A 27,637-nucleotide genomic window follows, 5' to 3' on the forward strand; every position below is an offset into this window, starting at 1 on the left:
GATAGGTCTGTTGCCAATCTAATGTTTCTACCATTGTAGGTTACATATCTCTTCTCCTGAGCTGCTTTCAGGATTTTCTCTTTGTCTCTGAGACTCCTACGTTTTACTCCTAGATGTCGGGGTGTTGACCTATTTTTATTGATATTGAGAGGGGTTCTCTGTGCCTCCTGGATTTTGATGCCTGTTTCCTTCCCCACATTAGGGAAGTCTCTGGTATAATTTGCTCCAATATACCTTCTGCCCCTCTCTCTCTTCTTCTTCTGGGATCCCAATTATTCTAATGTTGTTTCGTCTTATCGTATAGCTTATCTCTCGAATTCTGCCCTCGTGATCCTGTAGTTGTTTATCTCTCTTTTTCTCAGCCTCTTTATTTTCCATCATTTGGTCTTCTATATCGCTGATTCTCTCTTCTGCCTCATTTATCCTAGCAGTTAGTGCCCCCATTTTTGATTGCACCTCATCAATAGCCTTTTTGATTTCGACTTGGTTAGATTTTAGTTCTTTTATTTCTCCAGAAAGGGTTTCTCTAATAACTTGCATGCTTTTTTCAAGCCCAGCTAGTATCTTTAAAGTCATGATTCTGAACTCTAGGTCCAATATCGTACTAATGTCCGTATTGAGTAGGTCCCTGGCAGACGGTACTACCTCTTGTTCTTTTTGCTGAGGTGATATTTTCGTCTTGTCATTTTGTCCAGAGGAGAATAGATGAATGAGAGAACAAAATGCTAACATTTTAACAACGTCCTCAGCAAATATACTCTATACAAATCAGAAAAGACCTGAAACCAGGGGAAAAGAAAGGGAAAGAAAGAAAAAAGAAAGAGAAAAAAAAGAAAGAAAAAGAAAAAGATAAAAACAAACAAAAACAGAACAAAACAAACAAAGAAAAAACAGAATATGATCAAATATGATCAGGCTGGTGCATAGATCAGTGCCACACACTAGATTTTGGGTGTATTTTGGTCTGTTAGAAGAAAGTGCCTCCTAAAATTTTAAAGGAAGAAATACTTATATATGTACAAAATAAGGGTTGATACAATGAAGGGATGGAAGATGACTGTAAAGATGAAAATTATAAAAGGTTTTATAAACAAAATTGGTAAGATAATATGTTTGAAAGAAGAAAGAAGAAGATTTAAAAAAAAAGAAAAGAAAAGAAAAAGGGAGAGACTGATCAGGCAGGAGACTAGAACAAAGCCATACACTAGTGGTTTAGGGTATATTTTGATCTGTTAGAAGAAACTGTATCTCAAAATTTTAAAGAGAGAAGAACTTATATATATATGCCAAAAATAAGGGTCACTACTATGAAGGGATAAAATATGACTCTAAAAATGAAAAATAAAAAATGTTTTTTTAAAAAAGGGATTGATAAGATGTTGGTTGAAAAAAGGAAAAAGAAAAATTCAAAAAAACCCCACAAAAAACAGTTAAAAAATTAACTTTGAAAAACTAATGAATCATGGTAAAAAAAAACCATGAATTCTATGTGCAGTATTCCCCTAGCGCTGGAGTTTTTCCATTCTCCTTGATCGGTAAACTTGGTCTTGGCTTGCTGGCTGTTCGTTCTGATCTTCTGGGGGAGGGGCCTGTTGCCGTGGTTCCCAAATGTCTTTGCCGGAGGCAGAATTGCCCCGCCCTTGTCGGTCCAGGCTAAGCAAGCTGCTCGGGTTTGCTCTCAGGAGCTTTTGTTCCCTGCACGCTCTCAGTACAGCTTTGGAGGACCAGGGTGAAAATGGTGGCCTCCCACTCTCTGCCTGGAGGAGCTGAGAACTCGGGGCCCCTCTCCTCAGTGCGCCCCCAGAGAAAAGCAGTCAATCACTCCCGTCTCCCCAGTCTCCGGCCACACTCCGTGCTCACCCGGCCTGTGACCGAGTGTGTCTATCTCTGGCACCCGACCCCGTGTGGAGTCTCCAAACCCAGCAGATCCCTGCGGTGCGCTCCCACGCCGCTCCTCCTGGGGGAGGAAGGGGAGTCACCCCGGCTGCTTGTTGGGTCCCTGCTGGAGGCGCAGTGGCCCAGCTGGGCTGCAGATCACAGTTTATGGCCACCCCGAGCTGAGAGCCCACGCCTCAGCTCCATCTCTGCAGCCGGCTTCCCCGCTCCGATACCTGGGAGCTCTGCTGCACTCAGGCACCCCCGGTCTTTCTGTGACCCCCAGGGTCCTGAGTCCACACTGTCCCGCGAGGTTTCCACCTCCCACTTAGCCACTGGAGTGACATCCCTCCATGGAGCAGACTTCTAAAAGTTCCAATTTTGTGCTCTGCGGCTCTAGCCTTTGCCAGAAGCAGCCGACGGAGGCCCCCTCCCCCGCCGTCTATCCTCCCGAATATTGCCTCGGATTCACTTCTCCGCACGTCCTACCTTCCAGTAAGTGGTCGCTTCTCTCTTCAGAGAGTTGTTGCTACTCTCTTCCTCAATCTCCTGTTGAGTTCGTAGGTGTTCAGAATTGTTTGATCCCTATTCAGCTGAATTCCTGAGACCAGACGAAATCCAGGTCTCCTACTCCTCCGCCATCTTGCTCCGCCCTCAAAAGCTATTTTTTTTTAAAGATCAATACTGTCAGTAATCCTCTAGCTAGGCTAACTAAAAAAAGAAAAACCAAACAGAGAGAGGACATAAATTACTATTATCGAAAATGAAATGGGGGACATCATTACAGAAATCACCAGACCCAGATGTGTTTGCTGGTGAATTTTACCAAACATTTGAGAAAGAAATCATTCCAATTCTCTACAATCTCTTCCAGAGGATAGAAGCAGAAGACATACTTTCCAACTTATTCTATGAGACTAGCATCACCCCAGTACAAAAGTCAAAGACATTATAAGAAAAGAAAACCACAAACCAGTATCTGTCATGGACACAGCTGCAAAAACCCTACAAAATATTCACAAAGCTAATCCAACAATGTATAAAAAGTATTATATACCAGGATTGTAAGCAATCCTGGTTCAACATGTAAGCAAGCCTGGTTCAACATTCAAATATTAATGTAATCCATCACATCAACTGGCTAAGAGAGAAATATCACATGATCATATCAATAGATGCTGAATAGCATTTGACAAAATCCAACACCCATTCATGATAAAAACTCTCAGTAAACTAAAAATACAGAGACATTTCTTCAGTGTAATATAAATATACAAAAAAACCTTACAGCTAACCCCATAATTAATGGTGAGAAACTTAAAGCTTTTTAACTAACATCATGTACAAGGATGTCCTTTTACCACTCCTTTTCAACATTGTGCTGAAAGTTCTAGCAAATGCAATAAGATAAGAAAAGGAAGTAAAAGTTACACAGAGTGGAGCTTCTACACGATCACACTGAGCTAGTACACGGACCTGGAATCGGGCCGCAACCTCAGCCGCGCCTGCCGCCTGCCGCCTGCCACCGCCTCTGGACCATGGACCCCCACAAAGTGAGCAAGCTTCGGGCCTTCGTGAAAATGTGTAAGCAGGATCCGAGCGTTCTGCACACCGAGGAAATGCGCTTCCTGCGGGAGTGGGTGGAGAGCATGGGGGGTAAAATACCACCTGCCACTCATAAAACTAAATCAGAAGACAATAACAAGGAAGAAAAAACAGATAGTAAGAAGGCAGAGGAAAACATAAAGACAGACGAACCATCAAGTGAGGAAAGTGATCTAGAAATTGACAATGAAGGTGTGATTGAACCAGATACTGATGCCCCTCAAGAAATGGGAGATGAAAATGTAGAGATAACCGAGGAAATGATGGATCAGGCAAATGATAAAAAAGTGGCTGCCATTGATGCCCTAAATGATGGCGAACTACAGAAAGCCATTGACTTGTTCACAGATGCCATCAAACTGAGTCCTCGCTTGGCCATTCTCTATGCCAAGAGAGCCAGTGTCTTCATCAAATTACAGAAGCCAAATGCTGCCATTCGAGACTGTGACAGAGCTATTGAAATAAATCCTGATGCAGCTCAGCCTTATAAGTGGCGAGGGAAAGCACACAGACTTCTGGCCATTGGGAAGAAGCAGCACGTGATCTTGCCCTTGCTTGTAAACTGGATTACGATGAAGATGCTAGTGCAATGCTGAAAGAAGTTCAACCGAGGGCCCAGAAAATTGCTGAACATCGGAGAAAGTATGAGTGAAAACGTGAAGAGCAAGAGATCAAAGAAAGAATAGAAAGGGTTAAGAAGGCTTGGGAAGAACATGAGAGAGCCCAGAGGGAGGAAGAAGCCAGACGACAATCAGGAGCTCAGTATGGCTCTTTCCCAGGTGGCTTTCCTGGGGGAATGCCTGGTAATTTTCCTGGAGGAATGCCTGGAATGGCAGGGGGGATGCCTGGAATGGCAGGAATGCCTGGGCTCAATGAAATTCTTAGTGATCCAGAGGTTCTCGCAGCCATGCAGGATCCAGAAGTTATGGTGGCCTTCCAGGATGTGGCCCAGAACCCAGCGAATATGTCAAAATATCAGAGCAATCCAAAGGTTATGAATCTCATCAGTAAATTGTCAGCCAAATTTGGAGGTCAAGCATAATGCCCTTCTGACAAATAAAGCCCTTGCTGAAGGAAAAGCAACGATCACCTAATGGATGTCACAATAATACAAACCAGTGTACCTCTGACCTTCTCATGAAGAAAGCTGGGGTGCTGTGAAGAGAATCCCTACCCCTCTGCCCCACATGCAACTGAAACATTCTATAGTGGTTTGCCGTTAGGGTATTCATTCAGATAATGTTTTCCTACTAGGAATTACAAACTTTAAACACTTTTTAAACCTTAAAAATATTTAAAAACTTATTAAAAGGGTGTGTTAGTCCCTACATTTTTCTTTACTAATCATTTCAGTTTTTTTCCTTTGGATTAATTGGGCATGGAAGATACTTCATTGTGGAAGATTTATTGCTCAGTTTGAGTGAAAGGTTTATTAGTGGGAGGTAGATACAACATTTAAATAGATGAAGTCTGAGTTGGAGATATGGTTTCTGAGGCATTTTGACTTGTCTTTTTAAAAGCTTTATTTTTTAAACACAATTCATTTGGATAAAACCATTGGGACCACCAGTATTGCAGTATGACCTGGGTAGGGACCGGAAGTGCTTGGCAGGGCAGCAGCAACCTTACTCCTTTTATATAGTGTGCACCCTTGTGCAGATGCATTTAAATCTTACACTGTGGTGAAGAGATAACTTTTATAATGCTGCAGTAGAATTGGATTACTTAGCTGTGTTCTTGTCTGATATAGAAAATAAATGTTTGCATTATTTCCACACACAAAAGAAAAGTTACACAGAGTGGAAAAGAAGAATTAAAACTTTTCTTGTTTGTATATGTATGACTATCTATGTAGAAAATCCAAAAGAATTGACAAGAAATCTTCTGGAGTTAATAAGCAATTATAGTAAGGTTGCAGAATACAAGGTTAATATGCAAGTGCCAATTACTTTCGTGTATACTAGAAAAGAACAAATGGAATTTGAAATTAAAAACACAATGCCATTTTTGTTAGCACAACCACACTGAAATGCTTGTTTCATTTAGGCATACATATAACAAAATACGTACAAAACCTATGTGAAGAATTACAAACCTCTATTGAACTAATTCAAAGAAGAACAAAATAAATGGGGAGGTTTTCCCTGTTCATGGATAGGAAGACTCAGTATTGTCAAGATGTCAGTTACTCCCACCTTGATTCATGCAGTTATAATCAAAATTCCAGCTACTTATTTGTGGATACAGGCATACCTTAGAGATATTCTGGATGCAGTTCTAGACTGCCACAATAAAGTGTGTATCACCATAAAGCAAACGACATGATTTTTTTGGTTTCCTAATGCATGTAAGGGTTATGTTTACACTATTCTGTAGTCTGTTTGGTTTATTAAGAAACACTTTATTGCTAAAAAATGCTAACCATCATCAAAGCTTTCAGTGCATTGTAACCCTGGTAGAGGGTCTTGCCTTGATGTTGATGGCTGCTGACTGATGCAGGTGGTGGTTGCTGAAAGTTAGGGTGATTGTGCAAATTTCTTAAAATAAGACAACAATGAAGTTTGCACATCAATTGACTCTTCCTTTCACAAACAATTTCTCTGTAGCATGTGATGCTGTTCGATAGCATTTTGCCCACAGAACTTCTTTCAAAATTGCAGTCAATCCTCTCAAACCCTGCCATGCTTTATCAACTAAATTTATGTAATATTCTAAATCCTTTGTTGTCATTTCAACAATCTTCATGGCATCTTTACCAGAAGTAGTTTCCATCTCAAGAAACTACTTTCTTTGCTCTTTCATAAGAAGCAGCTCTTCATCCATTCAAGTTTTATCATATTATATTCAGTCACATCTTCAGGTGCCCTTTCTAGCTCTAGTTTTCTTGATATTTCTACCACATATGCAGTTATTTCCTCCACTGAAGTCTTGAACACTTCAGAGTCATCCATGGAAATTGGAGCCAACTTCTACTAAACTCCTGTTAATGTTGATATTTGGATATCTTCCCGTGAACCATGAATGTTCTTTTTTTCCTTAAGATTTTTAAAATTTATTCACTTAAGAGAGAGAGAGAGAGAGAGTGAGTGGGAGAGGCAAAGGAGAGGGAGAAGCAGGCTCCCTGCTGAGCAGAGAGCCCAGCTCAGGGCTCCATCCCAGGACCTGGAGATCCTGACCTGAGCCGAAGCCAGATGCTTAACCATCTGAGCCACCCAGGCGGCCCCAAATCATGAATGTTATTAATGACATCCAGAATGGTGAATCGTTTCCTGAAGGTTGTCAACTTCTTTTGCCTGAATCTACTAGAGGAATCACTATGTATGGCAGCTGTAGCCTTAAGATATTTATTTCTTAAATAATAAGACTATAAAGTCAAAATTACTCCTTGATCCATGGGCTGTAGAATGAATGTTGTGTTAGTAGGCATAAAAATAGCATTAATCTTGTACATCTCCATCTGAACAATTGGGTGACCAGGTGCATTGTCAATGAGGAGTAATATTTTGAAAGGAATCTTTTTCTGAGCAGTAGGTCTCAACAGCGGGCTTAAAATATTTGGTAAACCATGTTATAAACAGATGTGCTATCATCCAGGCTTTGTTGTTCCATTTATGGAGCATAGGCAAATAGACTTAGCATAATTCTTAAGGAACCTACACTTAAAAATAAGAAAGGTAAATGAGCATTGGCTTCAACTTAAAGTCACCAGCTGTATTATACCCTAACAAGAGAGTTAGCCTGTTTGTTGAAGCTTTGAAGGCAGGCCTTGACTTCTCTCCAACTATGAAAAATCCCAAATGGCATCTTTTTCCAATATAAGACTATTTTGTCTACACTGAAAATCTGTTGTTTAGTGTAGCCACCTTCATGAATTATCTTAGCTACACCTGGATAACTTGCTGAAGTTTCTACATCAGCACTAGCTGCTTCATCTTGAACTTTTATGTTATGGAGATGGCTTCTTTCCTTAAACCTCATGAACCAACCTCTGCTAGTTTCAAACTTTTCTTTGCAGCTTCTTCACCTCTCCCAGCCTTCACAGAATTGAAGAGACTTAGGACCTTGCTCTGCATTAGGCCTTGGCTTAAGAAAAGGCTATGTCTGGTTTGATCCTCTATCGAGACCATTAAAACTTTCCATATCAGCAATAAAGCTGTTTTACCTTCTTATCATTCATGTATTCACTGGGGTGTCACTTTCAATTTCCATCAAGAACTTTTCCTTCGCATTCACAACTTGGGTAGCTGGTGCAAGAGGCCTAGCTTTCATCCTATCTCAGTTTTTGACATGTCTTCCTCATTAAGCTTAATCATTTCCAACTTCTGATTTAAAGTGAGGGATGTGTAACACTTCCTTTCAGTCAAACACCTAGAGACCACTGTAGGGTTATTAATGGCCTAATTGCAATATTGTTGGGTCTCAGGAAAGAGGGAGGCCCAAGGAGAGGGAATGGCCAGTCATTGGAGTAGTCAGAATACACACAAATTAAGTTTGTTATTTTATATGGGTGAGGTTTGTGGCACCCCAAAAACACTTACATTAGTAACATCAAAGATCACCAATTACAGATCACCATAACAAATAAAATAATAAAAATGTTTGAAATATTTTAGAATTACCAAAATATGGCACAGATACACAAAGTGAGTAAATGTTATTGGAAAAATGGCACCAATAAACTTGCTCAACATAGGGTTGCCATAAACTTCCAATATGTAAAAATGCAACATCTGCAAAGCATAATAAAATGAAGTGCAATAAAATGAGTTACACCCGTGTGTAACTCTAAAGTTTCTGTTGGTAGGCAAAAGACCCAGAATCACCAACACAATATTGAAGGAAAGCAGTTAGAAGACTAACACTGACTTCAGGACTTACTATAAAAAAACAAAAAACAACTTACTGTAAAGCAACAATAATCAAGACAATGTGGTATTGGTGAAAGAACAGACAAACAGAACAATGGAACGGAAGAGAAAGCCCAGAAATAGGCCCACATGAATACAGACAGCTGATATAAGACAAAAGAGCAAAGGCAGGTCTGTCTTTATGTCATAATGCTGCATCTCTAGAATGCAGCAAAGATAGTCTTTCTTTTCTTTTCTTTTTTCTTTTGACTTTTGTTTATTTATTTGAGAGGGAGAGGGAGAAGAAGACTCCCCACTGAACAGAGAGCCTGACATGGGGCTGGATCCCAGGACCCTGGGATCATGATGTGAGCAGAAGTCAGATGCTTAACTGACTGAGCCACCAGTGCCACAGAGATAGTCTCTTCAACAAATGGTGCAGAAAGTACTTGATATCCACATGCCAAAAAAAAAAAAAAATCACTGTGGACAGAGACCTACACCCTTCAAAAAAAATTACTCAAAGTGGATCATAGACCCAAAAGTAAAATGCAAAATAATTAGACTCCTAGAAGATAACATAGGAAAAATTTAGATAATTTTGGATCTGGCAATGACGTTTTAGATACAATAGCAAAGGCACAATCCATGAAAAAAAAGAATTGATAAATTGTATTTCATTCAAAATAAATACTCTGCTCTGTGAAAGACAATTAGAAGACTAGAAGAAGGGAGAAAATAGTTGCAAAAAGACATATCTGATAAGGAACTGTTTTTCAAAATATACAAAAATCTCTTAAGGCTCAACAATAAGAAAACAAATAAACTGACTAAAAAGTCAAAACCTTAACAGATACTTCAACAAAGGAGTATACAGATAGAAAATAGCATTTTTAAGAATACTTATTTATTTGAAAGAGAGAGAGTGCACAAGTTGGGGGGGGCACTGGGAGAGAGAATCTGAAGCACATTCTGCACTGAGCACAGAGCCCAACCTAGGGTTTGACCCCATGAGCCAGAGATCACAACCTGAGTCGAAACCAAGAGTTGGATGTCTAACCAATGGCACCACGCAGGTGCCCCGAAAATAGCATTTAAAAAGAAGCTTCACATTGTATATCATCAGGAAAAAGCAAATAAAACAACAATGAGATACTACTACACACCTATTAGAATGGCTCAAATCTGCAAAATTGACAACACCAAATGATGTAAAGCAACAGAAATTCTCTTTCATTACTGGTGGGAAAGCAAAATTGTACAACCACTTTGGAAGACAATTTGGCACTTTCTTATAAACCTGAACATGCTATTGTCGTGAGATCCAGCAATTGTGTTTCTTGGTATTTACCCAAAGGAGTTAAAAACTCATGACCGCACAGAAACCTGCACATGGTTGTTTATAGCAGCTTTATTCATAATTGCCCAAACTTGGAAGCAATCAAGATGTCCTTCAGTAGGTGAATGGATAAACAAACTCTGGTACATTAAACCAATGAAATACTATTTCATGCTAAAAAGAAATAAGCTATCAAGACAAAATTTGACATGGAGGAAGCTTAAATGTATATTACAAAGTGTAGGAAGACAATCTAGAGAGTTTATATATTATATGATTTCAACTTATATGATATTCTGAAAAAGGCAAAACCATGGAGATAGTGAAAAGATCAGTGGTTGCCAGGGGTTGGCAGTATGTGGAGGGATAAATAGGTGGAGCTTATTAGGACTTTTAGGGCACAGAGGATTTTTAGGGCGATGAAAATACTTTGTATGATATGATAATGATGGATACATGTCATTTGTCTGAACTCATAGAAAGTATACTACCAAGAGTAAACCCTAAGGTAAACTATGAATTAGGGTGATTATAATGTGTTAATATAAGTTCATCAATTGTAACAAATGTAGCACTCTGATGGGGGATGTTGATGATGGGGGAGGTTGTGCAAGTGTTGGAGCAAGGGCTATATAGGAAATCTCTGTACATTCCTCTTAATATTTTTGTGAACCTAAAACTACTCTAAACAAAGTCTTTTTAAAAAAGAATACTGGGAGTAAGGAAGACGCATGTGGATGAATCTTTGAGAGTAAGCATGAAGAACAAAAATAATACTCACTAATAAACAACCACTGTGAAAGAGGCACTTAAATAACCAAGTAGACAAAATGACTTGGATGGTTGATGTCAGCAAATCTGTGTCATAATCCACCTCAGTGCTGGCACAATGAACTCATGAACAGAGTAGCTAGATGGCAGGGATGGAAATTGTATATGCACCCAATGGCATGGGCCCCATACTCACCAAGGCTGATTTAGTTACCACTGCTGCCAAATGTTCAACTTGTCAGTGACAGGGACAGATGCCAAGGCCACATATTTCAATAACTCTCATAGAAAACCAATCACCCACTTGGTGACAAATTGATGACACTGGATCACTTCTACTCTGGAAAGGGCATCAATTCATCTTGCCTGTAACTGACAAGGATTCCTGCCTGCAAGGCATCAGTGAGCATTGCTATCAGGGGACTTACAAGATCCCTGAATGAGATCCCACGTAAGGTTTCCTCTGACCAAGGGATACACTTACAGCCCAGGAGGTTGACAATGGATATATGATGATGGGATCCACTAGTTCTATCAACAATGGAGGGCTGCTGGTTTGGTAGAACAATGGAGCCATTTCTTGAAGGTGCAACTGTGAAACCAGCTTGATTATGATCTTGGGAAATGGTACATCATCCTCCAGGATAAACTGAAGACCATTATAAGGTATTGTGTCCCCAGTAAGTAGAATACAAGGGGTATGGGGACAAGGGATAAAAGTAGGAGTGAGCCATTTAACATCAGTGTCAATGATTTACTTAGGGAAATTTCTAATCCTTACAACGTTAGGTTCCATGGGTCTAGACCAGTGCTGTCCAATAGAAACATAACATGAATCACATATATAATTTTAAATTTTCTAGTAGTCACATTAAAAAGGATAAAATAAAAAGGATGAAGTTAATTTTAATAATATGTATTTTGTGTAACCTATTTGTATCAGATACATTTTAAGTGTTCGATGGCCACATGATACTAGTGCTCCTGTACTGGACAGTGCTGGTCTAGAGATCCTGGTTCCCAGAGGGGGAATGCTTCTACTCGGGACAGAGTAGGCACTCAGTCGCTTTAAGCTCCTTAGGTTAAGAGGCTAGCAGGCAAGAAAAGGAGTTACTGTATTAAGAGGGTAATTGACTCTTAGCATCAGGGTCATCAGTAACACAGCAGGAGCAGTGGAAAATTCATTTGGCACTCTTGGTATTCTGCTGCCCAATTTTGATGATAAATTGCCAAGCGTAGTAACTATAGTCTGAGAAGTCATGATGACCAGGGAGCTCAGGCCTCTTAGGGATGATAGTCTATGTCATCCTCCCAGGTAAGTCTCCCAAGACCAGCAGAGACACTAGCTGGAAATAAAGGGACTCTAGGATGGGTAGCAAAGGAGGGTGAAGAGGAGTATTCGTTGTGGTCTCCAGATAAGCCATAGGAGTGTGAGTCAGCCCTTCTAGTCTAAGTTTCTTAGGAAAAGGAACCAACCAGAATCCTGGGGTAGCTATTCCAAGATGGAGTGAAATTTCCATACAAAGAAAGTCAACAGGATGCTGTGGTGCACAGCTGATGCACAGCTTAAATCCTCCTTTTAGGACCAAAGCATTCATTCCCAGCTGCCTGGGGTGTTGGCTACAGACAGCTCATAGTTGAGGTCCCCTCCGGGCATTGTCTCAGCCAAAGGGTGCTGCCTGACCCTAGGTTATATCCTCCCCACAGGCAGCAAATCCCTTATGAGTCAATGTGAATGTGAAAAAAAAAAAAAATCCTTTGTCTCAGTGAGGGACAAATCTGAAAGGCCATCCTAGTTTTAGAGCTTCTTCTGTGGATCTGCTGAGGTCTATTGTAACTGCCTTGCAGTTCAGCCTCTACCTTTCCAATTCTGCTTTCCTTATTTCTTTAAAGGGGTTATTACTAAGAACACACGCCAACAAATCTCCTTCCACACATCTCCAACTCTAAGAAACTTGGTAGAAGACAAATCTGCATTATAAAACCCCAGAATGATAACTAGGTGAGAAGGTAGGAATTAACAATTTTCATCACCACCCTCATTCATTTATAAATTGCCTGTCAGTTTCATGATGCACTTCTGTGGCTGTGTAGGAGAAAAAAAGCCGTGGCAATTCTCCCCTGACCATCCCTCATTTCAAAAGAAGCATGGTTCCTCTCTTGGCTTATGCGTCTTGCGGTTGGAGACTCTCTTACCAGATTGTCTCAACTCTCTCTCTGAGTTGTCAACTCTTACCTATTTTAGGTGCTTTTTCACAATATATTTTGTAGTCGTCACTGATCTTCTGTATGGCCACCTTTGGAAACTTATAGCAGAGATCCTCAAAGGACATTTTCTCTATGTCTGTCAAGTAGGGGAAAAAGGGATAGAGCCTGGTTTGTCCACTCTGGTTCAAAGATTCATACACTTTTATTGAAGGTATTACCTTTAAAATGTTATTTAAGTAAGATAATAATGTTTTAATAAAATGTTTACACAAGGAATACAAGCTCCTCAGGCCAAATTAGAAGCAAGGAAATAAAGCCTTCCCTCCTCTCCAGAATGGGAGGATTCTGCCCTTCTTGGGGACACCTGACCCATGGAGATATTCTGCCTGAGGGAGACTAGGGTAACTGAGATATGATTTTGAAAGAGGTACTAATTGTTAACACATATACAAGAAGTAACTTATCCAAATGAATACTGACTCCTTCAAAGTAGCCATCTGTTGTGGGAAAGAATTGCAAATGTATTTCAAATATTCTGCTATTGCTTCAAAGAATCTGACACACTTAGGGATAATATATGGGAGATAACATGCTAGGAACTTTCTCTCTTGCTTGGCTCTGTCTTTGGGAATTACTTCCATAACTGACAGCTCATATATGAGAATATCATTAATAGTTGCAAATCATTGTCCTTCAAGAGCAAATTATTTTTTCTAGAAATAGCATACATTATTTATAGCTATACATCGTTAATTGAGAGGGGATATACCTTTTTGCATCCAAAATAAGATGAGGCAGGAAGGCTGAGACATCAAGGGAAGTTTTAGTCATGTACTGGACAATAGATGCAGATTAGCAGCACCTTGCCTCCTACCAAGGTGAAAACACTCAATCATGTTGTGAGTTCTGGGGTTTAAAGTAAGTCTAAATGCACACAGTTCTTCAGAAACTCTCCCAAGGCAGTCCAGTACTTTCTGAAGATTATACTGGTGGGAGTCTAGAAGGAATGCTGGGGTACGGACCCACAAATGTTAGTTGTTCTTATGTCAGCATTGTCATTGTTCTCATTATCATCTCTCAGCCCGGGGAATCTGGCTGTAAGTTGTAAGAGCAGTAGATCGTTCCTACAATAGATCCAGGTTTCTAGTCCTGGACCAATCCCTCCCTTGCTAAGCAAACTTGGCCAAGTCTTTCCACTTCTCAGAGACTCATTTTCTCATATAAAAGCTGAGAGTATTCTAGCTCTGATGCACTGTGAGTTTATGGTGTACCCTGAGTGGAGGCGTCAGCCCACCTGGGAGTCAGGGCCCTGGGCTAGGCATATATATAGGAGGACTTTATCAGGTCAGACTTGCATTTCAAAAAAAGCAGCGGTGGAGGAAATAATGATGTATGCTGGGGGAGGGAAGAAGCATCTTCATGGAGAGTGGTTCTCGCTCTTCCTGGCCATCCCTGACACTCCGAGTCCACCAAAGCAACGCCTATTGCCAAGTATGTGTGCGGCGAAATTTACCAGCCATCCTTTCTTCCACCTTTCTCTTGATTTCTGGGACAGGTTCTGGCATGTTCAGGATTTAGAGAGAAGGTGAAACTCTGATATGAAACAGAGGGTTTGTTCATGCTAGATTTAATAACTCATGCCCAAGCATGGCTCTGAGAGGCAAGCATTCAAAGCATCTTGTTTTGTATATGCAGTGCACATCAAAGTTTTTAAAAAGTTGAGTGTTTTTTAGTATAATCTAACAAGTACTTATTGAGCACCTGTTTGCTGTGTAAATGCATTGCCTCCAATCCCCTCAACAATCCTACCACGTAGGGGCCGTTATCCCTACTCTATAGTTGAGAAAATGAGGCTCAAAGAGATGAAGTAACTCGCCCAGGCTCATTGAGTAAGGAGGCAGTGGAATTGACTTTTCAAAGCTTTGGCTTATTCCTCTTCTGTGTTTTTTAAAAGTGCAGGTCATGACTCAATAATACGTCGAAAAATTGTCATTGCCAGCTTTTACAAAATGAAATAGAATAAAATAGAAGAGAGAATATTGGAGGAAATCATCTTATATAATAAGGGTAAGTATTGCTTTGTGAAAATGTTTTTCCACATATACGCACACACATATATACAAGTACATGTTCCCTGAAGTTAAATGTGTTTATTGTGGATTGAAGCTTGAGAAATACTGCAGTACTCTGACTGCCCCAGCATAGATAATTAAAGCAGTTTGTTCAATTTGGATATTAATGGCTGACATTATTGGACTTTTAACTATTGCCAAGCATTGTGGTACTAGCTTTCATAGGTGACGTTGGTGCTTCTTCACAACAAACAGCAAACTTATTATGATTAGCCCCATTTTAAAGATGAGAAAACTGGGGCTTACAAAGAGGTTAAATACATTGCTCAAGTTTACAGTCACTAGTGGACCTAGGATATAACCCAGTCCTCTGGGAAAGCAGAGCCTTGTGTTCCTACCCACTCCTCTCTACTACCTGAGTGAGCTGCTTTTGTTATGTTGGGAGAGAGGAGTAGCTATTAAAAATCTATTCACAGAAATGCTTTGGACCTTACTATGAAGGAGGTGTGGTAAGGTGGAATATGCTTATCAGATGTACAAAAATGAATTATTCTGTAACTAAAGTGATGCTTTGATGGGCACGAGTCTGGCCAAACTTAAGTGGCCAGTCAGTGAGCTCCTGGCTCTGCCACTTACTGTGTGACCTTGGGTAGGTCACTTAACCTCTCTGTGCCGCTGTTACTCAGTACTTACCTCATAGGTTATTTTGAAGATCAAATGAGGCAATCTTTGCATTGCACAGTGCTGATGTGCAGTAAATATTCACTAAATGTTAAATATTAATATTTCCCAGTTGCCTATATGTTAGGGTCAAAAAATTATGGTGACTGCCCTTACCTGCTTGGAACACTGGAGACTTTAGTTCTACCTGGAGAGACCCGCCTTGTCTCAGGTCTTCAGTAGCTATCTTTTGCCACTGCATAGAATCCATTTCCTCCATGTTAGCCAAACCCTGGCTTAGCTCCAGGGATTCCTCACACCTCTTGTAAAGAAGAATGTTCTCTTCTTTACTTATAGATCCTTTTTTATGCCATTTGCTGCTGATGAACTTGGTCTGAGTCTAAGAGAAGGGGATGGGGGCAAAGAGCATTTGCTATAGGAACTACACCAGCAGCAAGATTTTTGTAACAGCCCAGTCCTCCTGTGCCTCCTTGTGGCATGAACTTATGCTGATTGCTTTCATTTTGTTAAGAACCATTGCTCCTTTACACACTAACCCCCACCCTCTTCTAATCAAACCCATTTCTATAAGGGAGAAATTCTATATGAATGTGACTTCTTCACAATCAGCTATTGCACTTGAGTCTTTTCCCTTGAGGTTTATGTTTAGAATATCGGGGACCATGTCAATGCCCAGTGGCCTCTAGGAAAAATAAAAATTTCATTTACTTTGACAAATAAGGCTTCTAAGAGAGCAGTTACTCTTTTTTCTTCCCACAACCTCATGATTCTTCCCCAACTCAAAGTCCCTCCTACTGTAAAAATGAGAAACCAGTAGTCCTCTTCATCCAGAAATTCATCATACCAGGAGCTGAGCACCTGAAATCCGAACAGGACATAAGCATTATGAGGTGATGCTCAGTTTGCTGCATCTCTTGTGCTAGTGATCATGTGGGAGAAGAGCAGACTGCAGATTCTGGATTCTCTAATTTGGAGCTATAAATGGAACAGCAAACATTAGCCATGACCAACCAGGAGGCAACCTATGTTTCCCTGAATATGGCAGCTTGTGCAGTCTCTCTCTGAATCTCAGAGAATCGTAATTGATATTTACCTAAGAAAAGAATAACAAATTACTGAAAGACAATTACTTGGCATCTTCATACTTCCTTGTTCTTTTCTAAATAAAGTACCATCTCATTTGATGGTCCTGAAAACCAAAGATCTTTTTTGAAGTGTCTTCTCTCAATATCTCCCACTTGAAGACCTTACCCACTTGTGAAGAATATTTCATTACATTAAACAAACAAAAAACAACAATAACAACAAAAACACCTAAGAGCTAGTGCTCAGCTAGGTTTATCTGTCTGTACTCTCACCTTTATTCATTCATCTATTTGAAAAATAGTTTCTGAGGTCCTCCTTTCTGCCAGGCGCTATGCAAATGGCTGGGAATATACAGATCAATATGCTACAAACCTTGTTCTCAAGGAGCTCACCTTCTAGCATGATGCACAGCACAGGACAGCACATGCCACAGTATAAGGGTGAACAAAGTTCTCTGGGAGCAGAGTCCAGGAAATCCAGAAAGAATTCATAAAGGCAAGGAAATTTTAACCAGAATTTGCATATTGCAGGATAAGTAGGAGCTCACCATATGGAAGTTGAGTAAAGGGCATTCCAGGCAGTAGGAGGCACTTAAGCAAAGGCACAGAGATGGGAAAGGACATGTTTAAGGATGACGAGTACTCCAGCATGAGTACTCTCGCATAGGCAAGCTATACATCCTGCAAAGAGCACAGGGGTGGGGTAGTGGCAAGGAATGAGGCAGTGAAGGTTGGTTGGGATTCTCCATGAGGGACTCGAATGCCTTGCTCAGTAGTCTAGGCATTATTTTGCAGGAAATGAGTCAACAACAGTAATTTTTAAGGAATATAAGATTGTTTCCACAAACCACCCCAGTCATACTGCCTAAAGGTGAGTCGAGGAGTACAAGTTATAGTAACTTCATCAGATCTCCTGGGCTCCTGGGGAACTGGAGTGAACTATATTCCTGAGAAAAATCAGCTCAGTGATTTAATATCAGCAATATATAATGTAATATGATGTGACTGACCAGTGGATAATCTCTAGATACATATATGCTAAATATGAATAATAAATAAACATGTGTGAAATGAGTACCCTGTTAATGTTCCTTCTAGCTTAAAAGATTTGTGACTCTAATAACTAGTGAATAAGTGATCTAATTGGTATCTTAACAAACAGTGCTTAATAAACATTTTCCATTAGAAGAAATAGTCAGATTTGCAGCAAAACAATAGTAATAAATAATAGATATAATAAAACAATATCTAAACCTATAATTACTTTTTAAAATTTGACCTATGAAATATGTCAATGGTATTTTGATAAGGATTTCACTGAATGTGTAGATTGCTCTGGGTAGAATAGATATTTTAACAATATTTATTCTTCCAATCCATGAGCATGGAATGTTCTTCCATTTCTTTGTGTCTGCCTCAATTTCTTTAGTAAGTGTTCTGTAGTTTTTAAAGTACAGATCCTTTACCTCTTTGGTTAGGTTTATTCCTAGGTATCTTATGGTTTTTGGTGCAATTGTAAATGGGATCGATTCCTTAATTTCTTTTTCTTCTATCTCATCATTAGTGTATAGAAATGCAACTGAGCTGGAACAAATAATCCTAAAATTTGTATGGAATCAGAAAAGACCCCAAATAGCCAGAGGAGTGTTGAAAAAGAAAACCAAAGCTTGTGGCATCACAATTCCGGACTTCAAGGTATATTACAAAGCTGTAATAATCAAGACAGTATGGTACTGGCAAAAAAACAGATGCATAGATCAATGGAACAGAATAGAGAATCCAGAAATGGACACTCAACTCTATGGTTAACTAATCTTTGACAAAGCAGGAAAAAATATCCAGTGGAGAAAGTATAGTCTCTTCAATAAATGGTGCTGGGAAAGTTGGACAGCTACCTGTAGAAGAATGAAACTGGACCATTTTCTTACACCATACATAAAGAAAAACTCAAAATGGACGAAAGATCCAAATGTGAGATAGGAATCCATCAAAATCATACAGGAGAACATAGGCAGCAACCTCTTTGACCTTGGCTGCAACAACTTCTTGCTAGACACATCTCCAAAGGCAAGGGAAAGAAAAGCAAAAACGAACTATTGGGACTTCATCAAGATAAAAAGCTTTTGCACAGCAAAGGAAACAGTCAACAAAACTAAAAGAGGAGAAGATATTTGCAAATGACATATCAGATAAAGGGCTAGTATCCAAGATCTATCAAGAACTTATCAAATTCAACACCCAAAGAACAAATAATCTCCAAAGAAGACATACAAATGGACAACAGACATACAAAAAAATGCTCCACACCACTTGGCATCAGGGAAATACAAATCAAAACCACAATGAGATACCACCTCACACCAGTCAGAATGACTAAAATTAATAAGACAGGAAACAACAAATGTTGGTGAGGATGCAGAGAAAGGGGAACCTTCTTACACTCTTGGTGGGAATGCAAGCTGGGAGAGCCACTCTGGAAAACAGTATGGAGGTTCTTCAAGAAGTTAAAAATAGAGGTGTTATTTACAACTAATGAATCATTGAACACTACATCAAAAACTAATGATGTACTATATGTTGGCTAATTGAACATAATAATAATAAAAAAAAGCTTAAAAAAAAAAGCTTAAAAAAAATAGAGCTACCCTATGACCCAGCAATTGCACTACTAGATATTTACCTGAAGGATAGAAATGTAGTGATCCGAAGGGACACCTGCACCCCAATGTTTATAGCAGCAATGTCTACAGTAGCCAAACTGTGGAAAGAGCTGAGATGTCCATCAATAGATGAATGGTTAAAGATGTGGTGTATATATACAATGGAATATTACTCAACCATCAGAAAGGATGAATACTTAACATTTACATTGACATGGATGGGACTAGAGGGTATTATGCTAAGCAAAATAAGTCAATCAGAGAAAGACAATTATCATATGTTTTCACTCATGTTGAATATAAGAAACAGTGCAGAGGATGATAGGGGAAGGGAGAGAAACCTGAATAGGAAGTCATTAGAGAGGGAGAAAAACCATGAGAGACTCTTAACTATAGGAAACAAACTAAGGGTTGCTGGAGGGGTGGGGGAGGTAATTGGGTGATGGGCATTAAGGAGGGCATGTGATGTGATGAGTACTGGGTGTTATATGCAACTGACGAATTATTGAACACTACATCTGAAACTAATGATGTACTATATGTTGGCTAGTTGAAACCAAATAAAAAATAAATAAAATTTGACCTATTCTTTTAAAGATTTTATTTATTTGACAGAGAGAGACACAGCCAGAGAGGGAACACAAGTGAGGGAGAGGGAGAAGAAGGCTTCCTGCTGAGCAGGGAGCCCGATGTGGGGCTCGATCTCAGGACCTTGGGATCATGACCTGAGCCGAAGGCAGATGCTTAACGACTAAGCCACCCAGGCACCCCTGACCTACTATTTTTAATATATATGTATTTTTTCTATAATTGTTTTTTTATTATGTTATGTTAGTCACCACACAGTACATCATTAGTTTTTTTAATCTTTTTTATTGTTATGTTAATCACCATACATTACATCATTAGTTTTTGATGTAATGTTCCATGATTCATTATTTGCATATAACATCCAGTGCTCATTACAACACGTGCCCTCCTTAATACCCATCACTGGGCTACCACATCCCCCCACCCCCCTCCCATCTGAAACCCTCAGATTGTTTCCTGGAGTCCATAGTCTCTCATGTTTCATCTCCCTATCTGATTTCCCCCATTTCAGTTTTCCCTTCCTTCCCCTAATATCCTCCGTGCTATTCTTTAAGTTGAAAAAGGGGAACCCTCTTACACTGTTGGTGGGAATACAAGTTGGTATAGCCACTTTGGAAAACAGTATGGGGGTCATCAAAAAGTTAAAAATAGAGTTATCCTATGACCCAGCAATTGCTCTACTGGGTATTTACCCCAAAGATACAGAAGTAGTGGAAAGAAGGGGCACATGATCCCCAATGTTCATAGCAGCAGTGTCCACAATAGCCAAACTGTGGAAGGAGCCAAGATGCCCTTCAACAGATGAATGGATAAAGAAGATGTGGTTCATATATACAATAGAATATTACTCAGCCACCAGAAAGGATGAATACCCACCATTTGCATCGACATGGATGGAACTGGAGGGAATTATGCTAAGTGAAATAAGTCAGGCAGAGAAAGACAATTATCACATGGTTTCACTCTATAATTGTTTTCCATTAAAATGTATTAGGGTTTCCTTCAGAATTCATTTTGTCCATCACTTGGTAAACTCTCCTGTCCCATCCTGAGAGCAGTGCATAAAAGGCCAGATAGTAAATAGTTTCCAGTGTCTGTGGAACTCATTACTCCTGCCATCTTCAGTACCTTCTCTCAATCCTCCCCTCTTTGGTTAGAACCCAAGGCCATTTTTATTTATTTATTTATTTATTTATTTATTTATTTATTTATTTATTTGACAGAGAGAGACACAGCGAGAGCAGGCATACAAGCAGGGGGAGTGGGAGAGGGAGAGCAGGCTTCTCCCTGGTCCTTCTTCCGCAGACCAGGGAGCCCGATGCAGGGCTCGATCCCAGGACCCTGGGATCATGACCTGAGCCGAAGGCAGACGCTTAACGACTGAGCCACCCAGGTGCCCCGAACCCAAGGCAATTTTAAGCTGATGCTCTGTCTTCCAGGTTCACACCTACTTCTCTCTACCCATTTCCTTTTACAGTATAGTATTCCTAGTGTATCTATAAACTTATTAAATCCACAAATACAATGACAAAATATGGTTTTGTCCCAATTCTCATTTTATATATGAGGCAAAGAGACCTAGGGAAATTCAAGAATTTAGACTTTGGATTTGTTCAAGACCACAGAGCCAAACAGTGACACAGCCAGAACTTTAAAAACTTTTCCCCCTACTGCTCATAGACTGTTTTCACATTGGTGAGTTGGAAGTTAGGAAATGGACATATCAGTGGGCATGCTATAAGCAATTCACAAAAGTTGATTGGATAATTGGAGGATTATTGAAGAGATGGATGAAAATCAGAGTTCTCACAGAATCTAGTTGTCTCCAAACAGAAAAGATAGCCCTCGGCAAGGCCAAAAGAGGGACCATTGCTAACTGGGATTGATTAGTTCAACAGACATCTATTGAGCATGAATGTCTATCAGCACTATCAAGCACTGAATACTATACCCTAAGGTAGTGTTCTAAATGCTGGGGAGACAGTACTGACAAAACAGATGAAAATCCCAGCCCTCATAGGGAGAAATAAGCAAAATAAGTTAAACATGTATACATATTATGCATCTATCTGAAAAATAATACAAGTATATGTGTATATAATAGATGTATATTGTATGCACATACACATACATGTACATTGTAAGGATTATACATGTATTATACACGCACTCACACAGAGTGTATGTATGTATGTACATATGTATGTAAGAATGGATGGTTGGATCTGAATAATGATAAGTGCTAAGTAGAAAAATAAAGTGGGGATGGGATGCAATTTTATATGAAGTGGCTAAGGAAGGCCTCACGAGATGACTTGAGCAAACAGCTGAAGGAGGGGGGGCACAGCTGTGTGAGCATCTGCACTTTATGCACAGTCGGAGCACTGCCACTGAGCAGGCAGTATGCCTAGCATGGCTGGAGTGATGTGCCCAGAGGCAGTGGCAGATGAAGCCAAAGAGGGGAGGTAGAGGAGAAATTATGTAGGCCTTGTCAGTTTTGGCAAGGACTTTGTATTTTATTGAAGACAGAAAGCCATCTGTTTTCAAGGTCCCCACTCACTTCCTTTTACTTATTTTCAGTTACATTACACAATTTATGTTTTTGCAGAATCACCATGGCCAGTGTGGAAATAAGTCCGCTTGTCATCTCTGAGGACAAATCCACAGGCATCAGTTAGGAGGCCACTGCAGTAACCCAGGTGGCACTGGATGGGTCTTGGACAAGAGTGGTTGTAACAGGGAAGAGGAGGCATGCCAGATTCTGGATATATTTTTAAGGTCGAGCCAACAGGATTCACCAATAGACTATACATGAGTGTGAGACAGAAAGGCAAGTCATGGATAATATCAAGATTTTTAACCTGAGAAACTGTGATAGGCTAGTCTTACCTATATACAAATACCATCAACATCTTTGCTGAAGACCAAGGTCCAGGCAGGGGGCTTTGCTGTGTGTATCTGCTGATCCAGGAAACACAGCCCCAGTCTAAGCCTCTAGCTCCAAATACCTCTACAAAGAAAAGCGGGGCCTCTGGCCTTCCACTAAAGAACTGTGCAAAGGAGAGCTATGGTGGCTGTGCATCCACTGGACTGACCTACTCAATGTGTAACTGTTGATAACTAAGATGTCCTGAAAATTGTGCTGGTATTAGAGCCAAGACCTCCTGGGTTCTGACCCTGGTTTCTCCACTAGTCTGCTGTGTGCCTTTGGGACTAATCCACTTACCCTCTAGGAGTCTCATTCACCTCCATTGTACAACAGTGGCAATAGTACTACCCTGTCCGCCTCTGAGGTTCTAAGAAGCCTAAAAGAGGTAATATGTTTACACATGCTTTATAAGGCAAATACATCTTAATGCACTAAATAAGTTGTTTATATCCACCTGCCCTTCCAGATCTACTCTCTATCCTTCTTCACTACGCTTGTGCCTTGGGAAATTAACCTGTATGGACCACATCAACAGGCTCCCTTGACCTCACATTGGATTGATCTAGTTAGGAGTCCTAGCAGGAGATGGGAAAGCAGGAGGAGAGTGAGCTTGGGATTAGCTATTCCCCTTGATCCCTTCTGGCCAGATCACAGAGGACTGGCTATACAGTTCTACTGACAGTTAGAGTTCCTGCCAAGTGTCCCACCCCATACACCTCTTTCTCTCCTGGTTCTGGTAACTGCTCCTTCTCCTCAATTCTTCAGGTCTTGGAGGGAGAGAAGTGACCCACCCTTACTGGCCCTGAGGTGTTGCACTATCTCCTGTGGTTTCCCTACCCTCATGCCCTTTCCTTTGTAAGCAGTCCCTTGTATCAGGCTTTCGTCTGCTACCCAACTCGATTCTGCCATTTGTTTTCTGCCAAGATCTTGACCCTACAATATTCAGGCTATGGCCCTCATCTCCTGTGAGTCTTCAGGATAGTTGCATAGTTTTTATCTAATGTTTTGGGATAAGAATAAACTCCTACCAATTGGCCATTTCCTTAATGGTTAGTCTAGTTTACCCTGCATTTCAATATATAATGTTTGGAACGGAATTCTTAGAACTTCCCTCAGTAGAACACTCTGAGGTTCCTGGTTTTGGGAGATTCCATATAAGGGGAAATTAAAGAAGAAATAAAAAGTGGAAGTTGGCCACTCGCCCACTTCCATTCTACCTTGGATTTTGGCTGTTTCTTGGAAATTTGTATAGCTTTTTCCTAAGAGGTCAACCAAGTCTTCAATATGTGAAGAATTATGTAGGTAATTATATCATTAACTTAACCAGTCTAGATGACCATATAGGATTTTTGGTCAGTCTTGACCTAACCTTCCAGATACTAACCCATTTCTGTGAGGCATGGCCTACCTTGCAGATCTCCCTCTGGGCTCTGGGAATCCAGGGGTTTATATCCCCAGAAGGCAGCATCTCCTTCAGGCCTTCAATGGTTTGCAATTTAAGCGGTAGGCATGGACCAACCTGTTCATTCAGGTAGAGCTCACAAATTCGGTTCCCCAGCATGTGCCGAAAGGTGGCATTCCCAGTCTTCCTGTTACTCATCAGGACACTGAGAAAATGGTGCAGGTCCTGCCAGAGGTCCAAGAGTTGGATCTCCACTTTCAAATTCTGCTTTTTCAGGTGGTCCCGGAAGGGACTCCCTGCACAGGCATCAGCACACAAGGCCCAGTGGGTGTACCCTAAGGAGATGCCTTGCTTGATGGCCTTCTTGACTGTCATCTGGGGGGGGTGATTAATGATGGGGGTGACAGTCCTCAGGTGTGTAGAGAACGTTGCCTCAAAGAGGCCCTCCATGTGGAGGTGGCTCTTGGCTTTCTTCTTCGCGTTGGACTTCCTGGCACAGAAAATATCCTTTTCCAGGGAACTGATTATTCTCTCTTTTGAAGAAGTCACTTTTGGGGAAGACATTTGCATATATTTGTATTTGTATGTGTCCTTCTCTGGAGAATACAACTCCTGGGAGGGCATAATGTTGGTGTCTGGCTTGGTATCCATTTCCAGAGTAAAGCCATGGTCTATCAATTGCCACATCCTCCTCTTGGTCTTCCTGCTCGAGTACTGCTTCTGGGGGTGGTGGCACTTCTTGATGCTCATGTTTAGAGGGAGTCCTCCTATGTGAGTACAGCAAATGGTGCACAGGCGAGTCTCATATTCCCGCATCAGACCTTGGCATGATTCCTCCTTGGCCATAACTGTCCTGGCATGGGTGTAAAAGTTGGGGAGCCAATAGCTCTGAATTTTGAACAGAGCCACTTTCTGCATGTGGCTCAGGATCTCCCTCCTGGTGGTTGACTGGTTGGGATGCCAGATGGAGAGGTTCAGGAGGGACTCTGGAAAGAAAAGAGACATGAAGGATGAAAATGATGTAGTGGTACTGTTGGTGGGAATGCAAGCTGGTGCAGCCACTCTGGAAAACAGTATGGAGGTTCCTCAAAAAGTTGAAAATAGAGCTACCATACGATCCAGCAATTGCACTACTGGGTATTTACCACAAAGATACAAATGTAGGGATCCGAAGGGGTACGTGCACCCCAATGTTTATAGCAGCAATGTCCACAATAGCCAAACTGTGGAAAGAGCCAAGATGTCCATCGACAGATGAATGGATAAAGAAGAGGTGGTATATATACACAATGGAATATTATGCAGCCATCAAAAGGAATGAGATCTTGCCATTTGCAATGATGTGGATAGAACTGGAGGGTGTTATGCTGAGTGAAATAAGTCAATCAGAGAAAGACATGTGTCATATGACCTCACTGATATGAGGAATTCTTAATCTCAGGAAACAAACTGAGTGTTGCTGAGTGGTCGGGGGTGGGAGGGATGGGGTGGCTGGGTGATAGACATTGGGGAGGGTATGTGCTATGGTGAGCGCTGTGAATTGTGCAAGACTGTTGAATCACAGATCTGTACTTCTGAAACAAATAATGCAAGATATGTTAAGAAAAAAGAAAAAGAAGAAGATAGCAGGAGGGCAAGAATGAAGGGGAGTAAGTCGGCAGGGGAGACGAACCATGAGAGACGATGGACTCTGAAAAACAAACTGAGGGTTCTGGGGGTGAGGGGATGGGTTAGCCTCGTGATGGGTATTAAGGAGGGCACGTTCTGTGTGGAGCACTGGGTGTTATGCACAAACAATGAATCATGGAACACTACATCAAGAACTAATGATGTAATGTATGGTGATTAACATAACAATAAAAAATTTAAAAAAAAGAAAATGATGTAGTGGTGGTGATGATAATGATGTTGGGAGTGTTTTTTTGAACTTTTCCAAATGTCATTGTGTATAGCATTTCATTTGTTCTTCATGCAACCCTGGGGTGTGGACAGGACAAATATATAATAAACACATTTTTAGGGTTTTCTCAGGGAATGGTGACCCCTTTCTCTGATTACCTTCCTTCTTCCCCATAGAAATAAGCCAGTTTATGAGATTCCTTGAATTATTTTTTTAGACAACTGGATATTATTGTAGAGAAAAGCAAAAGGCACAAGGAAATATGTTTAAGAACGGGATTTCTGAGTCAGATCTGCCTGTAGGAAGGGGTTTAGATTGGATAATTTGAAGGAGTCATTACTAGCCCTGAGTTTAATGTCATAAATTCTCAATTATCTCTATGAATAGAGGAGTGTGACTAATCCAAAACAGCAAATATTCTGGAAGACACTTACATTTGGGTTAGGAATGTCTCCTTAATTAATAAATAAATAACTAAACAAACAAAGAAATAAATAAATTTAGATGAATCTGATATTCTAGAGAAGAGGCTGGCAAACCTGTAAAAAGCCAGATAGTGAATATATTAGTCTTTGAGAGCCATATGCAGGCTCTGCTTCACAGTCTTCTTCCTTAACCCTTGAAAAATATAAAAACATTCTTAGCTCATAGGCTACATGAACTGTGTTTGGCCTGTGAGCTGTAGTTTGTTCTAGGGAATCACAGTTTAAAAAAAGACAAGCCATGCAGTCTCAGAAGATGCAGGAGCTGTTTAGTTACCCTGTCCCAATTCCTCCTCACTCCTTCCAGCCAATCTTTACTGGCGAGTAATATCTCAGGAAGAAGTTTAAGGATAACTGGTCTCTTGCAACCCTTCCCTGTTAAGGGTTCCCAATGGCATCCCTGATACATAGAAAATGGAGAGGGTAGCAGTCAGCAAAATGAGAGACTGAGTGTTATCAGACGCTGAATTGATTTCTTTGTTACATCCCCCAGTGATTTCAGTTCAGATATGCTTTATAATTCTTACTGATGTTCATGTTGCAGAGAGTTACCACTCTTGAGCCCTCCTGTAGATGGGTAGCCTTCAGCACAAGGAGGAGGGACAGATAGTGGTCTCTCATTTCCAGGTCCATCTCATCTATGCTCAAGATCTTCTCAGCAAGGATCCAGAAATCCACCAGCTCTTCACCTACGGATTAGAAAGGGTAAGCACAGAGCTCCCTTGCCCTTTCAGTGGTTGCATCTGGGTGTAGCAGCTGATACCACTCCCCACCATCAGCCTGCTCTGTCGCCTCCAATATCACCATTAGTCACTTCTTTAGGTTAAGCCATCATCTCTAGTAATGTCATAATGTAGGGGCAGATAGAGGCATGGGGAAAATGGATAGGGATCTTTGTGACTTCTGTTGTTGTTGTGAGAAAAACTGTCACTTTAGGGAAAACTGCTAGACTCTGAGGACGGATCATGAGACATTTGAGCTTTATCCAAAAAAATGAAGATGAGAAGAAAAAAGAACATTTGCTATATCATGGACTAGGAACAGCCAGAAGAAGAATAATGGAGCCCAAAGGTGCCAAAGACTACATTCCCTGTTTCACAACTTTGCCAGGGCTGGAGTCTGAGTGACAAACTAAAAGATAGTCTGTCTAGTTCTTCCCTATCTGCTCCCCGGAAATACAGGATTTTACC

General features: G+C 40.6%; 1 protein-coding gene, 1 long non-coding RNA gene and 1 pseudogene across 4 annotated transcripts in view; 2 read left to right on the forward strand and 1 right to left on the reverse strand.

The window, feature by feature from the left end:
- RGSL1 (regulator of G protein signaling like 1) overlaps positions 1 to 27,637 on the reverse strand; it is a 110,841-nt gene that overhangs the window by 62,881 nt on the left and 20,323 nt on the right. For all 3 annotated transcript variants that reach the window (XM_073900146.1, XM_073900145.1, XM_025878082.2), the window contains exons 6-10: positions 26,975 to 27,136; positions 24,072 to 25,051; positions 16,194 to 16,256; positions 15,555 to 15,777; positions 12,674 to 12,781 (exon numbers count right to left, since the gene is read on the reverse strand). In XM_073900146.1, coding sequence (XP_073756247.1) covers positions 12,674 to 12,781; positions 15,555 to 15,777; positions 16,194 to 16,256; positions 24,072 to 25,051; positions 26,975 to 27,136 — 1,536 coding nt within the window. The remainder of the gene's footprint in view (positions 1 to 12,673; positions 12,782 to 15,554; positions 15,778 to 16,193; positions 16,257 to 24,071; positions 25,052 to 26,974; positions 27,137 to 27,637) is intronic.
- On the forward strand, positions 3,329 to 5,188 carry LOC112828831 (hsc70-interacting protein pseudogene; annotated as a pseudogene).
- LOC141374019 (uncharacterized) lies at positions 10,981 to 22,948 on the forward strand. The gene is made up of 3 exons (XR_012380564.1): positions 10,981 to 11,103; positions 18,048 to 18,178; positions 22,343 to 22,948. It is a non-coding gene; the product is annotated as an uncharacterized lncRNA (long non-coding RNA).

The sequence above is a fragment of the Callorhinus ursinus genome, unplaced genomic scaffold (genome assembly GCF_003265705.2).
Source record: "Callorhinus ursinus isolate GAN/ISIS: 27379988/994484 unplaced genomic scaffold, GSC_fseal_2.0 scaffold13, whole genome shotgun sequence".
NCBI classification, from domain to species: Eukaryota; Metazoa; Chordata; class Mammalia; order Carnivora; family Otariidae; genus Callorhinus; species Callorhinus ursinus.